General features: G+C 45.0%; 1 protein-coding gene across 1 annotated transcript in view; it reads right to left on the reverse strand.

Moving 5' to 3' along the window:
• Nucleotides 1-4,200: 4,200 nt before the first annotated feature.
• Nucleotides 4,201-16,928, reverse strand: part of LOC110520380 (ephrin type-A receptor 6) — a 262,278-nt gene continuing 249,550 nt past the window's right edge. The window contains exons 13-18 of the mRNA XM_036974914.1: nt 13,576-13,637; nt 13,243-13,452; nt 12,219-12,368; nt 7,297-7,490; nt 7,023-7,172; nt 4,201-6,266 (exon numbers count right to left, since the gene is read on the reverse strand). Coding sequence (XP_036830809.1) covers nt 6,152-6,266; nt 7,023-7,172; nt 7,297-7,490; nt 12,219-12,368; nt 13,243-13,452; nt 13,576-13,637 — 881 coding nt within the window. The 3' untranslated portion in view covers nt 4,201-6,151. The remainder of the gene's footprint in view (nt 6,267-7,022; nt 7,173-7,296; nt 7,491-12,218; nt 12,369-13,242; nt 13,453-13,575; nt 13,638-16,928) is intronic.

The following is a 16,928-nucleotide window of genomic DNA, read 5'->3' on the forward strand; positions in this document are numbered from 1 at the left end:
ACCAGCCTGAGAGGAACCTTTATTATACACCAGCCTGGGGAGGAACCTTTATTATACACCAGCCTGGGGAGTAACCTTTATTATACACCAGCCTGGGAGGAACCTATTCATCCTTAACCAGCCTGGGAGGAACCTATTTATCCTTAACCAGCCTGAGAGGAACCTTTATTATACACCAGCCTGAGAGGAACCTTTATTATACACCAGCCTGGGAGGAACCTTTATTATACACCAGCCTGAGAGGAACCTTTATTATACACCAGCCTGAGAGGAACCTTTATTATACACCAGCCTGGGAGGAACCTTTATTATACACCAGCCTGGGAGGAACCTTTATTATACACCAGCCTGAGAGGAACCTTTATTATACACCAGCCTGGGAGGAGCCTTTATTATACACCAGCCTGGGAGGAACCTTTATTATACACCAGCCTGGGAGGAACCTTTATTATACACCAGCCTGGGAGGAACCTTTATTATACACCAGCCTGGGAGGAACCTTTATTATACACCAGCCTGGGAGGAGCCTTTATTATACACCAGCCTGAGAGGAACCTTTATTATACACCAGCCTGAGAGGAACCTTTATTATACACCAGCCTGGGAGGAGCCTTTATTATACACCAGCCTGGGAGGAACCTTTATTATACACCAGCCTGGGGAGTAACCTTTATTATACACCAGCCTGGGGAGGAACCTTTATTATACACCAGCATGGGGAGGAATCTTTATTATACACCAGCCTGGGAGGAGCCTTTATTATACACCAGCCTGGGGAGTAACCTTTATTATACACCAGCCTGGGAGGAACCTTTATTATACACCAGCCTGGGAGGAACCTTTATTATACACCAGCCTGGGGAGTAACCTTTATTATACACCAGCCTGGGGAGGAACCTTTATTATACACCAGCCTGGGGAGGAACCTTTATTATACACCAGCCTGGGAGGAGCCTTTATTATACACCAGCCTGGAGAGTAACCTTTATTATACACCAGCCTGGGAGGAACCTTTATTATACACCAGCCTGGGAGGAACCTTTATTATACACCAGCCTGGGAGGAACCTTTATTATACACCAGCCTGGGAGGAACCTTTATTATACACCAGCCTGAGAGGAACCTTTATTATACACCAGCCTGGGGAGGAACCTTTTTTATACACCAGCCTGGGGAGTAACCTTTATTATACACCAGCCTGGGAGGAACCTATTCATCCTTAACCAGCCTGAGAGGAACCTTTATTATACACCAGCCTGAGAGGAACCTTTATTATACACCAGCCTGAGAGGAACCTTTATTATACACCAGCCTGAGAGGAACCTTTATTATACACCAGCCTGAGAGGAACCTTTATTATACACCAGCCTGGGGAGGAACCTTTATTATACACCAGCCTGGGGAGTAACCTTTATTATACACCAGCCTGGGAGGAACCTATTCATCCTTAACCAGCCTGGGAGGAACCTATTTATCCTTAACCAGCCTGAGAGGAACCTTTATTATACACCAGCCTGAGAGGAACCTTTATTATACACCAGCCTGGGAGGAACCTTTATTATACACCAGCCTGAGAGGAACCTTTATTATACACCAGCCTGAGAGGAACCTTTATTATACACCAGCCTGGGAGGAACCTTTATTATACACCAGCCTGGGAGGAACCTTTATTATACACCAGCCTGAGAGGAACCTTTATTATACACCAGCCTGGGAGGAGCCTTTATTATTCACCAGCCTGGGAGGAACCTTTATTATACACCAGCCTGGGAGGAACCTTTATTATACACCAGCCTGGGAGGAACCTTTATTATACACCAGCCTGGGAGGAACCTTTATTATACACCAGCCTGGGAGGAGCCTTTATTATACACCAGCCTGAGAGGAACCTTTATTATACACCAGCCTGAGAGGAACCTTTATTATACACCAGCCTGAGAGGAACCTTTATTATACACCAGCCTGGGATGAACCTTTATTATACACCAGCCTGAGAGGAACCTTTATTATACACCAGCCTGGGAGGAACCTTTATTATACACCAGCCTGGGAGGAACCTTTATTATACACCAGCCTGAGAGGAACCTTTATTATACACCAGCCTGGGAGGAACCTTTATTATACACCAGCCTGGGGAGGAACCTTTATTTTACACCAGCCTGAGAGGAACCTTTATTATACACCAGCCTGGGGAGGAACCTTTATTATACACCAGCCTGGGAGGAACCTTTATTATACACCAGCCTGAGAGGAACCTTTATTATACACCAGCCTGGGAGGAACCTTTATTATACACCAGCCTGGGAGGAACCTTTATTATACACCAGCCTGGGAGGAACCTTTATTATACACCAGCCTGGGAGGAGCCTTTATTATACACCAGCCTGAGAGGAACCTTTATTATACACCAGCCTGAGAGGAACCTTTATTATACACCAGCCTGAGAGGAACCTTTATTATACACCAGCCTGGGATGAACCTTTATTATACACCAGCCTGAGAGGAACCTTTATTATACACCAGCCTGGGATGAACCTTTATTATACACCAGCCTGAGAGGAACCTTTATTATACACCAGCCTGGGAGGAACCTTTATTATACACCAGCCTGGGAGGAACCTTTATTATACACCAGCCTGGGAGGAACCTTTATTATACACCAGCCTGAGAGGAACCTTTATTATACACCAGCCTGGGAGGAACCTTTATTATACACCAGCCTGGGGAGGAACCTTTATTTTACACCAGCCTGAGAGGAACCTTTATTATACACCAGCCTGGGGAGGAACCTTTATTATACACCAGCCTGGGAGGAACCTTTATTATACACCAGCCTGAGAGGAACCTTTATTATACACCAGCCTGGGAGGAACCTTTATTATACACCAGCCTGGGAGGAACCTTTATTATACACCAGCCTGGGAGGAACCTTTATTATACACCAGCCTGGGAGGAGCCTTTATTATACACCAGCCTGAGAGGAACCTTTATTATACACCAGCCTGAGAGGAACCTTTATTATACACCAGCCTGAGAGGAACCTTTATTATACACCAGCCTGGGATGAACCTTTATTATACACCAGCCTGAGAGGAACCTTTATTATACACCAGCCTGGGAGGAACCTTTATTATACACCAGCCTGGGAGGAACCTTTATTATACACCAGCCTGAGAGGAACCTTTATTATACACCAGCCTGGGAGGAACCTTTATTATACACCAGCCTGGGGAGGAACCTTTATTTTACACCAGCCTGAGAGGAACCTTTATTATACACCAGCCTGGGGAGGAACCTTTATTATACACCAGCCTGGGAGGAACCTTTATTATACACCAGCCTGAGAGGAACCTTTATTATACACCAGCCTGGGAGGAACCTTTATTATACACCAGCCTGGGGAGTAACCTTTATTATACACCAGCCTGGGGAGGAACCTTTATTATACACCAGCCTGGGGAGGAACCTTTATTATACACCAGCCTGGGGAGGAACCTTTATTATACACCAGCCTGGGAGGAACCTATTCATCCTTACCAGCCTGCAAGGCACCTATTTATTCTTACCAGCCTGCGATTGTGTTAGTTAGATTAATATGCAGCTAGCTATATTAGCCCATTGCTCTGGAGAAAATAGCTAGCTAAGCAGTTAGTGAAAGTAGCAGCTGTACTTGCTGCATTAGGTAGTTAGATTAAAAACATTAGCTAAATAGCCAGCAAGTTAATTTAGCTCCTTTAAAAACGTAACTAACCAGCAAAGCAGTTTAGCAAATCTACAGTATATGTCAGCCTGTATCATTTGGAAATTGTCTAGCCATTTCAGTGTTTTTGGATGCCATGTGCTTACCTTTTTTATGTGCTAGCTGTGAATGTCACTGCGGAAAATGGTTATTATTGCTGGAGCGGGCTTGCACGTTTGCTACTGTATTTGAATTTGATTGGCTGATGTGGAAGAATGGGAGTAGTTGCTTAAACAAGGGCTGCCTCACAGGCTGCTTTGAGGGCAAAAAAAGTACCTTGTGCCACTGGCAGACACAAAACTTCCAGCCATGTTCAACCAGATACTCTTCTCATGGGGAGTCATAGTTTGATGGAACAGTACCGCGGGAGGCATCATCTAATAGAACAGTTCCATTAAACAATGCATCAGAACACACTTTACATGCAATGAAACAGTCAGTAATAAAAAGACTACTTCTAACCACCAGAACTGTTCTTTATTTGCAAATAAATATCCGCTTTAAACTGCGTCTTACAGTGTGCAAGATCTACCACGTCTCTCTGGAAATGATAGAAAAATAAAATACAAGAATTATAAGTATACTTGTACTTTGTACAAAATAGCATTCTCCCGTTGCTCAGCAGTAAGACATGCTAAACAGCCTGATCTAATCTCTCCTTCCAGGAGGAGGGAAGTGTGTGTGTTTGTGTGTGTCCTCCCCTCTGAGGGACACCTGAACGCTCTGTCTGTGAACCGCTGCTGGACAGGTGAGCTCCATTTAGAAGTTGTTCCGAACCACAGATCTAGGATCAGCTTAGCGTACCTCAATTCTTACCTCAACCATTAGGGGGTAAAATATTAAACTGATGTTAGATCAGTGTCTGGGGGCAAATTCCTCCTACTTCGTACAACAGTGAAGGCTGGTTGGAGGAGTTATAGGAGGACTGGCTCATTGTAATGGTTGGAATGGAATTTTGGAATGGAGTGAAATGTGGTTCCAAGTATGTTTGATACTGTTCCATTGATACCATTCCAGTGAGCCTGTCCTCCTATAGCTCCTCCCACCAGCCTCCACTGCCGTACAGGCTCCTCAGGTACACTCCTGCTCCAGAACATACTGAACATCCAGAACATATTGTAGGTGTGTGTGTGTGACCGACTGGGTTTGAACCTGGGTCGTCTGTGCTCCACAAGACTATGTTAGCCTGCCGAGTTAAAGCCTAAGCATTAGCTAACGCAAGTCTTCAAGTTTCAGGCATATGTTTTTTGTGGTTCACCGAACCACCTGTGTTAGTGTGGATCTGGAGAGGCTCATGGGTTATTATAATGCTGTTGAGGGCCTTCTAGAGACAAAGAGATATTACTCTGGTGTTGCTGTCTCTATGTGTCTGTCAACCTGCAGAACATACCTCTGTCTCTCTCTATCTTGGAATACACGTGGGTCTTGACCACAAAAAACACATAATGAAACCAACTACTGTATGTCCAACAGCCTTGAGTCCCCCTCATACTACATACTGTACATTGTTTTCCAACAACTTCCATAAGTCTTTAGCATTGCACAACCGCCCTGTGTAGTTGGCATGTTAGCATGTTACACAGTCTGTTGAGGTTTGCTGACAATCTGCTCTCAATGTCTGTAGGTCCATAAGAGAGTATCATTTATTTATTTCTCTTATCTTAGTTACTGAGACGACTGCATATATTGCTGATTTCGAAAAAATGGTAAATAAAGAGATAACATCCAGATTTACTAGGGCGCTCACATACAGGACTGCACATATATAAATATTAGTTTAGGATTATAATCGATAAATTGTCTATACACTTAAAACATTCAGAAATCCTCTGCACTTCAAAAACTGTCTCTTCGTTTTCTTCAAGTATTAGCATACCCAGATACTCTGGAGAGGTTAAATAATGTAACAAGAATACCTTGTGATGACGCTTACTTATCAAACTCCAAAATAATTCACATCATATTATTTAAGGACAATCCTTTTGATTGCTCATCTGTTAGCAGCTACATCATGGTCACAAAAACATGGAGAGAAAATGTACATTCCCAAGTCTACAGCTCTACTGTATAATAAGTAGTGATGCTGCAACAAGGCATACACTCCCCAGTCTACAGTTCTACTGTATAATAAGTAGTGATGCTGCAACAAGGCATACACTCCCCAGGGGGAGCCAGGGGCAGTGTGTCTCTCAGAGTCCTGTCTCTGCTGTTCTGTCTCTGGCTGAAGCACGTTCAGGTGTACAAAACAGTCTGGCTTTATTGAGGTTCTGCATTGAGGTCCAAATGTGTGGTAGTCTGTCTGAGAGAGGCCTCCAGGCTGAGACGGTCTGTCTGTTTGTCTGTCTGTCTGTCTGAGGGGTGAAGACTGAGGCACAGGCTGTGGCTGTCTGTCCGTCTGTCTGTTCTAAGGTCTCATACATGGAAGCCCTTCTCCTGTTGGTGTAGTAGCTGCAGTCGGAGGGTCTGTATGCTGCTGACGATCCTCCTCTGGTGGCCAATCAACACCACCCCGGTCCTCCGCACGTCTCTAGGGGGAGAGAGAAGACACACACACACACAGACACACAGACACACACACACAGACACACACACACACACACACACACACACACACACACAAAATCGGTTAAGGGAAATTGTTGGGTTAACTTAAGGTAAGGAAGGATAAGATTGGGAGGCAGTGCCAGAGTAATGTTTAGTTGAAGTTAGAGTAACATTAGGGTAATGTTTAGTTGAAGTTAGAGTAACATTAGGGTAATGTTTAGTTGACGTTAGAGAAACGTTAGGGTAATGTTTAGTTGAAGTTAGAGTAACATTAGGGTAATGTTTAGTTGACGTTAGAGAAACGTTAGGGTAATGTTTAGCTGAAGTCAGAGTAACATTAGGGCAATGTTTAGTTGAAGTTAGAGTAACATTAGGGTAATGTTTAGTTGACGTTAGAGTAACAGTAGGGTAATGTTTAGTTGAAGTTAGAGTAACATCAGGGTAATGTTTAGTTGACGTTAGAGTAACAGTAGGGCAATGTTTAGTTGAAGTTAGAGTAACATTAGGGTAATGTTTAGTTGAAGTTAGAGTAACATTAGGGCAATGTTTAGTTGAAGTTAGAGTAACATTAGGGTAATGTTTAGTTGACGTTAGAGTAACAGTAGGGTAATGTTTAGTTGAAGTTAGAGTAACATCAGGGTAATGTTTAGTTGAGTTAGAGTAGCATCAGAGTAACGTTTAGTTGAAGTTAGAGTAACATCAGAGTAATGTTTAAGATAGTGAACAGTCCTCCACTCACTCAATGCTCATCTGGGCCACAGAGTCCAGTGTGCTGAATCCTGCTGCCACAAAGCTGCTCTTGTATTGGCTCATCTTGATGGAATCCAGCCAATCCCCGATGGAGATGAACATGTGGTAGTCCACCACCTCTCCTGGGGACTCTGCTAGACTGACAGATGGATCAAACAAAATAGAATATAATAAGACCTAAAAACTTTCACTTGCAAGTGAAATTAGTGCCATCAGTAGCTCTGGATAAGAGCGTCTGTTACATGAAATGAATGTAATTGTACCCCTGTATATCTTCCACCAGGGCCAGCAGGCTGCTGGGGTTCCTGATCAGCTTATCCAGGAAGGAGACCACATCAGTGAACTTGGGCCTCTGGCTCCTCTCCTTCTGCCAGCAGTGTAGCATCAGCTGGTGTAGAACCACGGGGCAGCCCATAGGAGCAGGGAGACGGTAGCCCTCCTCTATGGACAGGATCACCTAGGGGTGGATGAAGGGAGAGAGTCAGTACACACACTCTTCGCTTCATGTCATCCAGCCATTATGTCTCTACAACGGCAGTATTATCTGAGCTACAGTAAGCATGTCTCTAGGGTGTGTTAGAGGGACTGTGTGAATATAACAGCCCCTACAGCTAGCCTGTAGCCTTGATGTCTTCTCTGAGCCCTGACGGGTGAGGCAGGATGGGGCTGAGGGGTGAGGAGGGAGTGAGGAAGGGGTGAGGAGGCAGAGACAGCAGAAGTCAAGGATTGGCGGTGGCGTTTGTCTTGGAAAGCACTTCTAAGCAATTCCCCAGCATCACAAATCCCCATGAAGCTAGGGGCTGTGTGTGTATGCCATGTGAGGTGCTGATGGGGATTACCAAGGAGCTTTCACACTCCACAGGGAGACGGGACGAATCCCCTCCATCTATCCTCCAATTGACCGGAGACCGTGAGGTCACTCAGACAGGGTCTGAATCCACAACTTTTAAACCCCTTCGTTGGCCAGTGGCTCTCTCTCTCCCTTCACATCTCCCTCAGTATGTCTGTCTTTCTGTCTCTCTGTCTACACTGCAATCTCAAAGCAAAACACTCCACAGAAACGGCCAACTGCTTTCTTCTGGAAAATGGGAAGTCCAAGATGGACAACGGTGGAGTTGTTGGGGCTGTATTTCTAGACCTGAGGAAAGCTTTTGATACTGTTAACCATGATGTTCTCATCACAAAACTGTCCAAGTTCAACTTTTCCCCTGATGCCTTGAGATGGATGAAATCATACCTTGAATTTCCGATTCAAATGAAATTGTTTGACTGCAGAGGTAGCAAAACTGTACTTCAAATCTATGATACTTCACAACTTAACATACTGCTTGACTAGTTTGGCCCAAGCTTGCTGTACAACATTAAAACCTATTCAGTCGGTCTACAAACAGGCTCTCAAAGTGCTTGATAGGAAGCCCAATAGCCATCATCACTGTTACATCCTCAGAAAGCATGAGCTCCTGAGTTGAGAAAATCTTGTGCAATACGCTGACGTATGTCTTGTATTCAAGATCCTAAATGCCCTGGCTCCCCTTCCACTCAGTATTTTTGTTAAACAGAAAACCCAAAACCATGGCAGCAGATCAACAAGGTCTGCCATGAGAGGTGACTGTATAGTTCCTAAGGAAAAACACATTTGGTCAATCTGCTTTCTCTGTGAGAGCTTCCCATGTCTGGAACACACTGCCATCAGACACATACAACTGTACCACCTATCACATCTTCACAAAAACCTAAAGACCCGGCTAAAGGCCAATCAGACTTGTGAAAATAATCCCTATCTGTGTATTGCCGCTTTCCATGTTGTCTGTTGTCTGTAGTCTGTTGTCTGTTGTCTGTTGTCTGTTGTCTGTTGTCTGTTGTCTGTTGTCCCTATCTTCTGAGGTGTGGAAACACTTTGTTGCTTTTATGTATTTTCTTTTGTTGCTTGTTCTATGTTTCTCTGTCTGCGTGCTATGTGTTGCTTGCTCTATGTTCTCTGTCTGCGTGCTGCGTGTTGCTTGTTCTATGTTCCCTGTCTGCGTGCTACGTGTTGCTTGTTCTATGTTTCTCTGTCTGCGTGCTATGTGTTGCTTGTTCTATGTTTCTCTGTCTGCGTGCTATGTGTTGCTTGTTCTATGTTTCTCTGTCTGCGTGCTATGTGTTGCTTGTTCTATGCTTTTCTGTCTGCGTGCTACGTGTTGCTTGTTCTATGTTTCTCTGTCTGCGTGCTATGTGTTGCTTGCTCTATGTTCTCTGTCTGCGTGCTGCGTGTTGCTTGTTCTATGTTCTCTGTCTGCTTGCAATGTGTTGCTTGCTCTATGTTCTCTGTCTGCGTGCTATGTGTTGCTTGTTCTATGTTCTCTGTCTGCGTGCTGCGTGTTGCTTGCTCTATGTTCTCTGTCTGCGTGCTGCGTGTTGCTTGTTCTATGTTCTCTGTCTGCTTGCTATGTGTTGCTTGCTCTATGTCCTCTGTCTGCGTGCTGCGTGTTGCTTGCTCTATGTTCTCTGTCTGCGTGCTGCGTGTTGCTTGTTATATGTTCCCTGTCTGCGTGCTGCGTGTTGCTTGTTCTATGTTTCTCTGTCTGCGTGCTGCGTGTTGCTTGCTCTATGTTCTGTCTGCGTGCTGCGTGTTGCTTGTTCTATGTTCCCTGTCTGCGTGCTACGTGTTGCTTGTTCTATGTCTCTCTGTCTGCGTGCTGCGTGTTGCTTGTTCTATGTGCCCTGTCTGCGTGCTACGTGTTGCTTGTTCTATGTTTCTCTGTCTGCGTGCTGCGTGTTGCTTGCTCTATGTTCTCTGTCTGCGTGCTACGTGTTGCTTGTTCTATGTTTCTCTGTCTGCATGCTACGTGTTGTTGTTCTATGTTTCTCTGTCTGCATGCTACGTGTTGCTTGCTCTATGTTCCCTGTCGGCGTGCTACGTGTTGCTTGTTCTATGTTTATCTGTCTGCATGCTACGTGTTGCTTGCTCTATGTTCCCTGTCTGCATGCTACGTGTTGCTTGTTCTATGTTTCTCTGTCTGCATGCTACGTGTTGCTTGCTCTATGTTCTCTGTCTGCATGCTACGTGTTGCTTGTTATATGTTCTCTGTCTGCATGCTACGTGTTGCTTGCTCTATGTTCTCTGTCTGCGTGCTGCGTGTTGCTTGTTCTATGTTCTCTGTCTGCATGCTACGTGTTGCTTGTTGTATGTTCTCTGTCTGCATGCTACGTGTTGCTTGTTCTATGTTTCTCTGTCTGCATGCTGCGTGTTGCTTGCTCTATGTTCTCTGTCTGCGTGCTACGTGTTGCTTGTTCTATGTTTCTCTGTCTGCATGCTACGTGTTGCTTGTTCTATGTTTCTCTGTCTGCATGCTACGTGTTGCTTGCTCTATGTTCCCTGTCGGTGTGCTACGTGTTGCTTGTTCTATGTTTCTCTGTCTGCATGCTACGTGTTGCTTGTTCTATGTTCCCTGTCTGCGTGCTACGTGTTACTTGTTCTATGTTTCTCTGTCTGCATGCTACGTGTTGCTTGTTCTATGTTCTCTGTCTGCATGCTACGTGTTGCTTGTTATATGTTCTCTGTCTGCATGCTACGTGTTGCTTGTTCTATGTTTCTCTGTCTGCATGCTACGTGTTGCTTGCTCTATGTTATCTGTCTGCATGCTACGTGTTGCTTGTTCTATGTTTCTCTGTCGGCATGCTACGTGTTGCGTGCTCTATGTTCTCTGTCTGCATGCTACGTGTTGCTTGTTATATGTTTTTCTGTCTGCATGCTACGTGTTGCTTGTTCTATGTTTCTCTGTCTGCATGCTACGTGTTGCTTGCTCTATGATCTCTGTCTGCGTGCTACGTGTTGCTTGTTATATGTTTCTCTGTCTGTGTGCTACGTGTTGCTTGTTCTATGTTTCTCTGTCTGCATGCTACATGTTGCTTGCTATATGATCTCTGTCTGCGTGCTACGTGTTGCTTGTTATTTGTTTTTCTGTCTGCGTGCTACGTGTTGCTTGTTCTATGTTTCTCTGTCTGCATGCTACATATTGCTTGTTCGATGTTTATCTGTCTGCATGCTACATGTTGCTTGTTCTATGTTCTCTGTCTGCATGATACGTGTTGCTTGTTCTATGTTTCTCTGTCTGTGTGCTATGTGTTGCTTGTTCTATGTTTCTCTGTCTGCGTGCTATGTGTTGCTTGTTCTATGTTGCTCTGTCTGCGTGCTACGTGTTGCTTGTTATATGTTTTCTCTGTCTGCGTGCTACGTGTTGCTTGTTCTATGTTTCTCTGTCTGCGTGCTACGTGTTGCTTGTTCTATGTTTCTCTGTCTGCGTGCTACGTGTTGCTTGTTCTATGTTGGTCTGTCTGCGTGCTATGTGTTGCTTGTTCCATGTTTTCTGTCTGTGTGCTACGTGTTGCTTGTTCTATGTTTCTCTATTTGCATGCTATGTGTTGCTTGCTCTATGATCTCTGTCTGCGTGCTACGTGTTGCTTGTTCTATGTTTCTCTGTCTGCATGCTACGTGTTGCTTGTTCTATGTTTCTCTGTTTGCATGCTACGTGTTGCTTGCATTGAAATTGTTTTTAATAACCTGCCCAGGGACTGTGGTAGAAAATTAGCCGGCTGGCTAAAACAGTCCCTTTTACTGTAACGTTGACTAATGTGCACTGTCGCTGTAACAAATCAAATGAACTCAACTCAAACTCAACTCATACAGTATGGAGATTCATAAGAAAGGACTTTCACAATCCCCATTAAGACTCCCAGGTTAACGCCATAGAACTCGCCAGCTTGTAGTCCTAAAACACGCAAATTAGTTACCTTTGGCTCGTTCGGCTATTCCTATGGGGGAAATGAATAGGAAAAGAGTGTGGTTTTGGGATGAACACAGAAAATAAGGTCTGAGGTTAACATTGGCTTTGGAGATCTTATATGTTATGTTCCATGAGATAATATCAGCCAGTTAACATAAACTTTCTGAATTATGAAGCCTTTAAGTAATTCTTCACAATTCACAAAAGCTGATGAAGATCACAGCATACAACAACACCTATAAGATTTCCTAAGCCTATGTTTGCCACAGACGTAATTTGCGTCATTTATTCAAAAACCCTACAAAAAAACCCATGAATTTCCCCATAGGCTTAGGAAAAAGAACCATGGTGGAGTTAGTGTCTACAAAAAGACGCCATTACTATTGCTCTCTATAGTGAAGACCTCATTCAAAACTCACGTCCTGATTGGACATCTCCCAGTAAGGCCGCTCCCCGTATGACATCACTTCCCACATGACGATTCCGTAGCTCCAGGCATCGCTGGCTGATGAGAACTTCCTGTAGGAGATGGCCTCTGGAGCTGTCCACCTGATAGGGATCTTACCTCCCTGTTCTCACACACACGCACGCACGCACACACACACACACACACACACACACACACACACACACACACACACACACACACACACACACACACACACACAGGTTCCATCTGCTTTGTAACAATACATGCTTGAGGAAATATGTGCAATTTATAGACCATATGCTACAGTCTCACAGTGTGATTGCACTTTTCTGAAGTCTCTTAAGATGTACACACACATTTTCACAGTTTGAGACTTTGTGTCAAGGTACAAGTAAAAGCTCTGAGGTGCTTTAACAGCAGAACTAACCTCCCTCCTCTCTCCCTTTTACTCCTTCTCTCTCCCTTTCCCTCTCTTTCTCCCCCCCCCCCCCCCCCCCCCCTCTCTTAAAATGAGGGCAGAGTAAAATCACCAGTCGGCACAAATCCTTAGCATGTATTCTGGCTGTAACCCAACCCCCTGCCCCCTAGCCCTACCAAACCAAAGTCCTTCCGAGTGGAAAATGGTTTACAGACCCGTGAATGCCCCCAAAAGCAACATGTCCTATTCTGTTCTCTCCCTCTTTCTCTCCCCTCTCTCTTTTCCAGACCCCAGAAAGCACCACTTCCCCTCAGCATGACTCTGTAACCCAGAGAATAGAGGTCACCAGGAGGCCAGGCAGTCAGAGAAGCGCTTTAACTTTCCACTGAAACACTGTGTAAGTGTTTTCTTTGAAGCATACAGCCTATACACTCCAGAAAGAGGACAAGAAGAACAACAGAGGATTTATGGAGGTTTTGCAGGGAAATAAATAAAAGTAGCAACATATGACTTGTGTTTCTCTTGTTTGTGTTTGTGTAGGGGTTAGAGATCAAGGGTTAGGAGTTAGAGGTCAGGGGTTAGAGATCATAGTTACCGTGGTGGTGTAAGCAGCCTCGGGGTCGTCCTCCAGGACTCTGGACAGGCCGAAGTCAGACACCTTACACACCAGGTTGCTGTTGACCAGAATGTTGCGGGCGGCCAGGTCTCTGTGGACGTAGCCCATGTCAGACAGGTACTTCATGCCCGACGCAATGCCACGCAGCATGCCCACCAACTGGATCACTGTAAATTGGCCATCATGCGTCTAATAAAGAGAGGGATACAAGAGAGAGAGCTTTTCATTTGTGATGTCTATTTGTTTGTTTATAATTGAAAATCAATAAACAATAAAGAAAAAGAAAGAAAACAATTGTTCTTCGCTTCTCACCCTCAGGAAAGAGTCCAGAGATCCATTCTCCATGTACTCCACCACAATCATCACAGGTCTGCCTGAAATCACAGCACACAGCACCACCAGGTCAGTCAGATCCCAGAAAACATGACTCCATTGGCCCCATCTGGGTGTTCGGTGGGCACGGACTAGCCCACATCAAGCCCACACCAGCCCAACACGGACTAGCCCACACCAGCCCAAAACAGGCTAGTCCACATCAGCCCAACACAGGCTAGCACACACCAGCCCAACACAGGCTAGCCCACACCAGCCCAACACAGGCTAGCCCACACCAGCCCAACACAGGCTAGCCCACACCAGTTCAACACAGGCTAGCCCACACCAGTCCAACACAGGCTAGCCCACACCAGTTCAACACAGGCTAGCCCACACCAGTCTAACACAGGCTAGCCCACACCAGTCCAACACAGGCTAGCCCACACCAGCCCAACACAGGCTAGCCCACACCAGCCCAACACAGGCTAGCCCACACCAGTTCAACACAGGCTAGCCCACACCAGTCCAACACAGGCTAGCCCACACCAGTTCAACACAGGCTAGCCCACACCAGTTCAACACAGGCCCACACCAAGCCCAGCTACTTCATAATGTAGAGGCGATGACTCATTAGCGTATGTGGGGGCATGGCTTGCTAATACCCCAATTCATGTTGTTAAGTTAAAAAATAATTCATGATAAAAATTGCTGACACCATTCAAAACAATGAGGGCTCGGAACTTTAAAGCCAATTATCTCGTAATCATATTTTTTCAGATAGAACCTTACAGTTCGAAGTTCACAAGGTATTTTGGTGAAATCGTTACTGAGAGTGTCGTTCCAGTTTAAGTGTTCCATTGTGTGACATCAACAAATGAATGATATTGTTCACTGCCAATGACAAAATCTGTAACAACTTTATTCTTTTTCGTTCCAGTTCTCTGCTGCCTGTGACTGGAACGAATTGCAAAAATCGCTGAAGTTGGAGACTTTTATCTCCCTCACCAATTTCAAACATCTGCTATTTGAGCAGCTAACCGATCGCTGCAGCTGTACATAGTCTATCGGTAAATAGCCCACCCAATTTTACCTACCTCATCCCCATACTGTTTATATTTATTTACTTTTCTGCTCTTTTGCACACCAATATCTCTACCTGCACATGACCATCTGATCATTTATCACTCCAGAATTGTAATTATTCGCCTACCTCCTCATGCCTTTTGCACACAATGTATATAGACTCTCTTTTTTTCTACTGTGTTATTGACTTGTTAATTGTTTACTCCATGTGTAACTCTGTGTTGTCTGTTCACACTGCTATGCTTTATCTTGGCCAGGTCGCAGTTGCAAATGAGAACTTGTTCTCAACTAGCCTACCTGGTTAAATAAAGGTGAAATAAAAATAACAATTGTTTTTCTGAAATGACATACCTGGATGGCAAACCAACAGGGTGGGCTTGTCTCAGGTGAGAGACGGGCCACCTGCTTTGGGGCCAATGTAAAGCTGATGAGCAAAGGTTCATTGGTCCAATGTGGGCAGCCTACCTACATAGATCCAATATTTTTATCAGCATTAGGCCCACATCGTGACAATGTGGGCATGTTTGTTGGGAAAAGATGGGCTTATTTCAGGCAAAGTGAGGGCTGCCCTCACCAGATATGGGCTGCCCTCACCAGATATGGGCTGCCCGCACTGGGCCAATACCTTGGGGACCAATGTGGAGCCGAAGAGCAAAGGCAAAAAAGCCTAAGTGGGGCCAATATTTTTGCCCCCATTGGGGACACATCATGCCAATGTGGACATGTTTGCTAGAATATGTAAGAGATATGGCTAACAAGCCTGCACACCCAGTAGGTCTCCAGGACTGGAGTTGGAGAACCTTGCTCTACAGTAATACTACTATAATCCCAAGCAGAAGTTATCTTCTGCATACTGGGTAGATCACCATTGTGTCAATATTTTTTAGAAGAGTGTAAGGAAGAGTTTCCCTGTGTTTCATTAACCCTGTTTGCTGAAGGACTCCATACAGTGGTTAATAAGAGATTAACCACAGGATAGAATAGATACTTTATTCTAAATTTTTGTGTTATATGGAAATTTGTCCCAACCCCCACAACCACTCAAACGTTGAGAGGAAGTAATCCATGGTACAGCACCATTGGAGCAGATTGGGGTTTAAATGCAAGGGTTGGTACTCTCTCTAGCCTCTAGGCTACCTGCTGGCCCCATTTGCATTGGCACGGTGTTTCACAGTCAGAGTCTATGGGCCTGGGGAGAGATTAGCGTTAGCCTTTAGCATTAGCATGCTGTTCCCGGTCAGAGTCTATGGGCCTGGGGAGAGATTAGCGTTAGCCTTTGGTATTAGCATGCTGTTCCCGGTCAGAGTCTATGGGCCTGGGGTGAGATTAGCATTTCCCTTTAGCATTAGCATGCTGTTCCTGGTCAGAGTCTATGGGCCTGGGGAGAGATTAGCCTTAGCATGCTGGTTCACTGTGAGGGTCTATAGGCCTGGGGAGAGTGGACAGTAATCCACCACTGGATTAATTAACATCCTGTTTGATTAACAGCCTGATCTAATTACTGGCCACTGTTATCACTCTTTAGTCACACCGGAGGGGAGGAGAGGGAGACAGGCGGGAGGTCAATGGAATAGAAGGTAAGGGCAGAGAGAGAGAGAGGGGGAGCTGGGCTTGAGGAGTAAGGACATAAGAGAGAAGTAGAACAGGGGTTGAAGACAGAGGTCTCCCCCTGCCTCCCATGGGTTCACCCATCTCCTCTCTGTGGTCCCCCAGTGGGTGAGTGTGCTGCAGACTGCACTAATTACAGGATTACACACAACACTGTTGAGAGAGAGAGAGAGAAAGAGAGCTATGGGCAATTTAATATAGTTTAATAATGGATTAAAGACAGCAGACAGATGTATTCCATTAGAAATCATACGGCCAAATCCATAAAACTACACATTTATAATAAAACAACGCTTTTCAGAGCCCATTGATTTGTGTGTAGCCCATCAAGGACACAGAGTGAGTGTCATGGCTCCATGGTAATGAATGAGAGTGAACACTATAGGAAACCCCACTGTTCAAACTCATCAGACATTTCACAGCCCCTGATCCACACAGACAGCTGACTGGTTCTGCCAATCGCTCGTTTAGACACGCTAAAGAGACATTCTGTTTATTCCTTCCAGTATCCGGTTAATCTGGGTAATTGGCCCAACAGACTGGCAGTAACGACAGGCCCGCTGTGAGGCTGTAATATCGGAATATCAAATCTGAGATGAGAAAAGAAACGGAATGGCAGGTTAAAAAGCGAAACCCCGCCACGGTTGAATTAGAACTAG

The sequence above is a fragment of the Oncorhynchus mykiss genome, chromosome 3 (assembly GCF_013265735.2).
Source record: "Oncorhynchus mykiss isolate Arlee chromosome 3, USDA_OmykA_1.1, whole genome shotgun sequence".
NCBI classification, from domain to species: domain Eukaryota; kingdom Metazoa; phylum Chordata; class Actinopteri; order Salmoniformes; family Salmonidae; genus Oncorhynchus; species Oncorhynchus mykiss.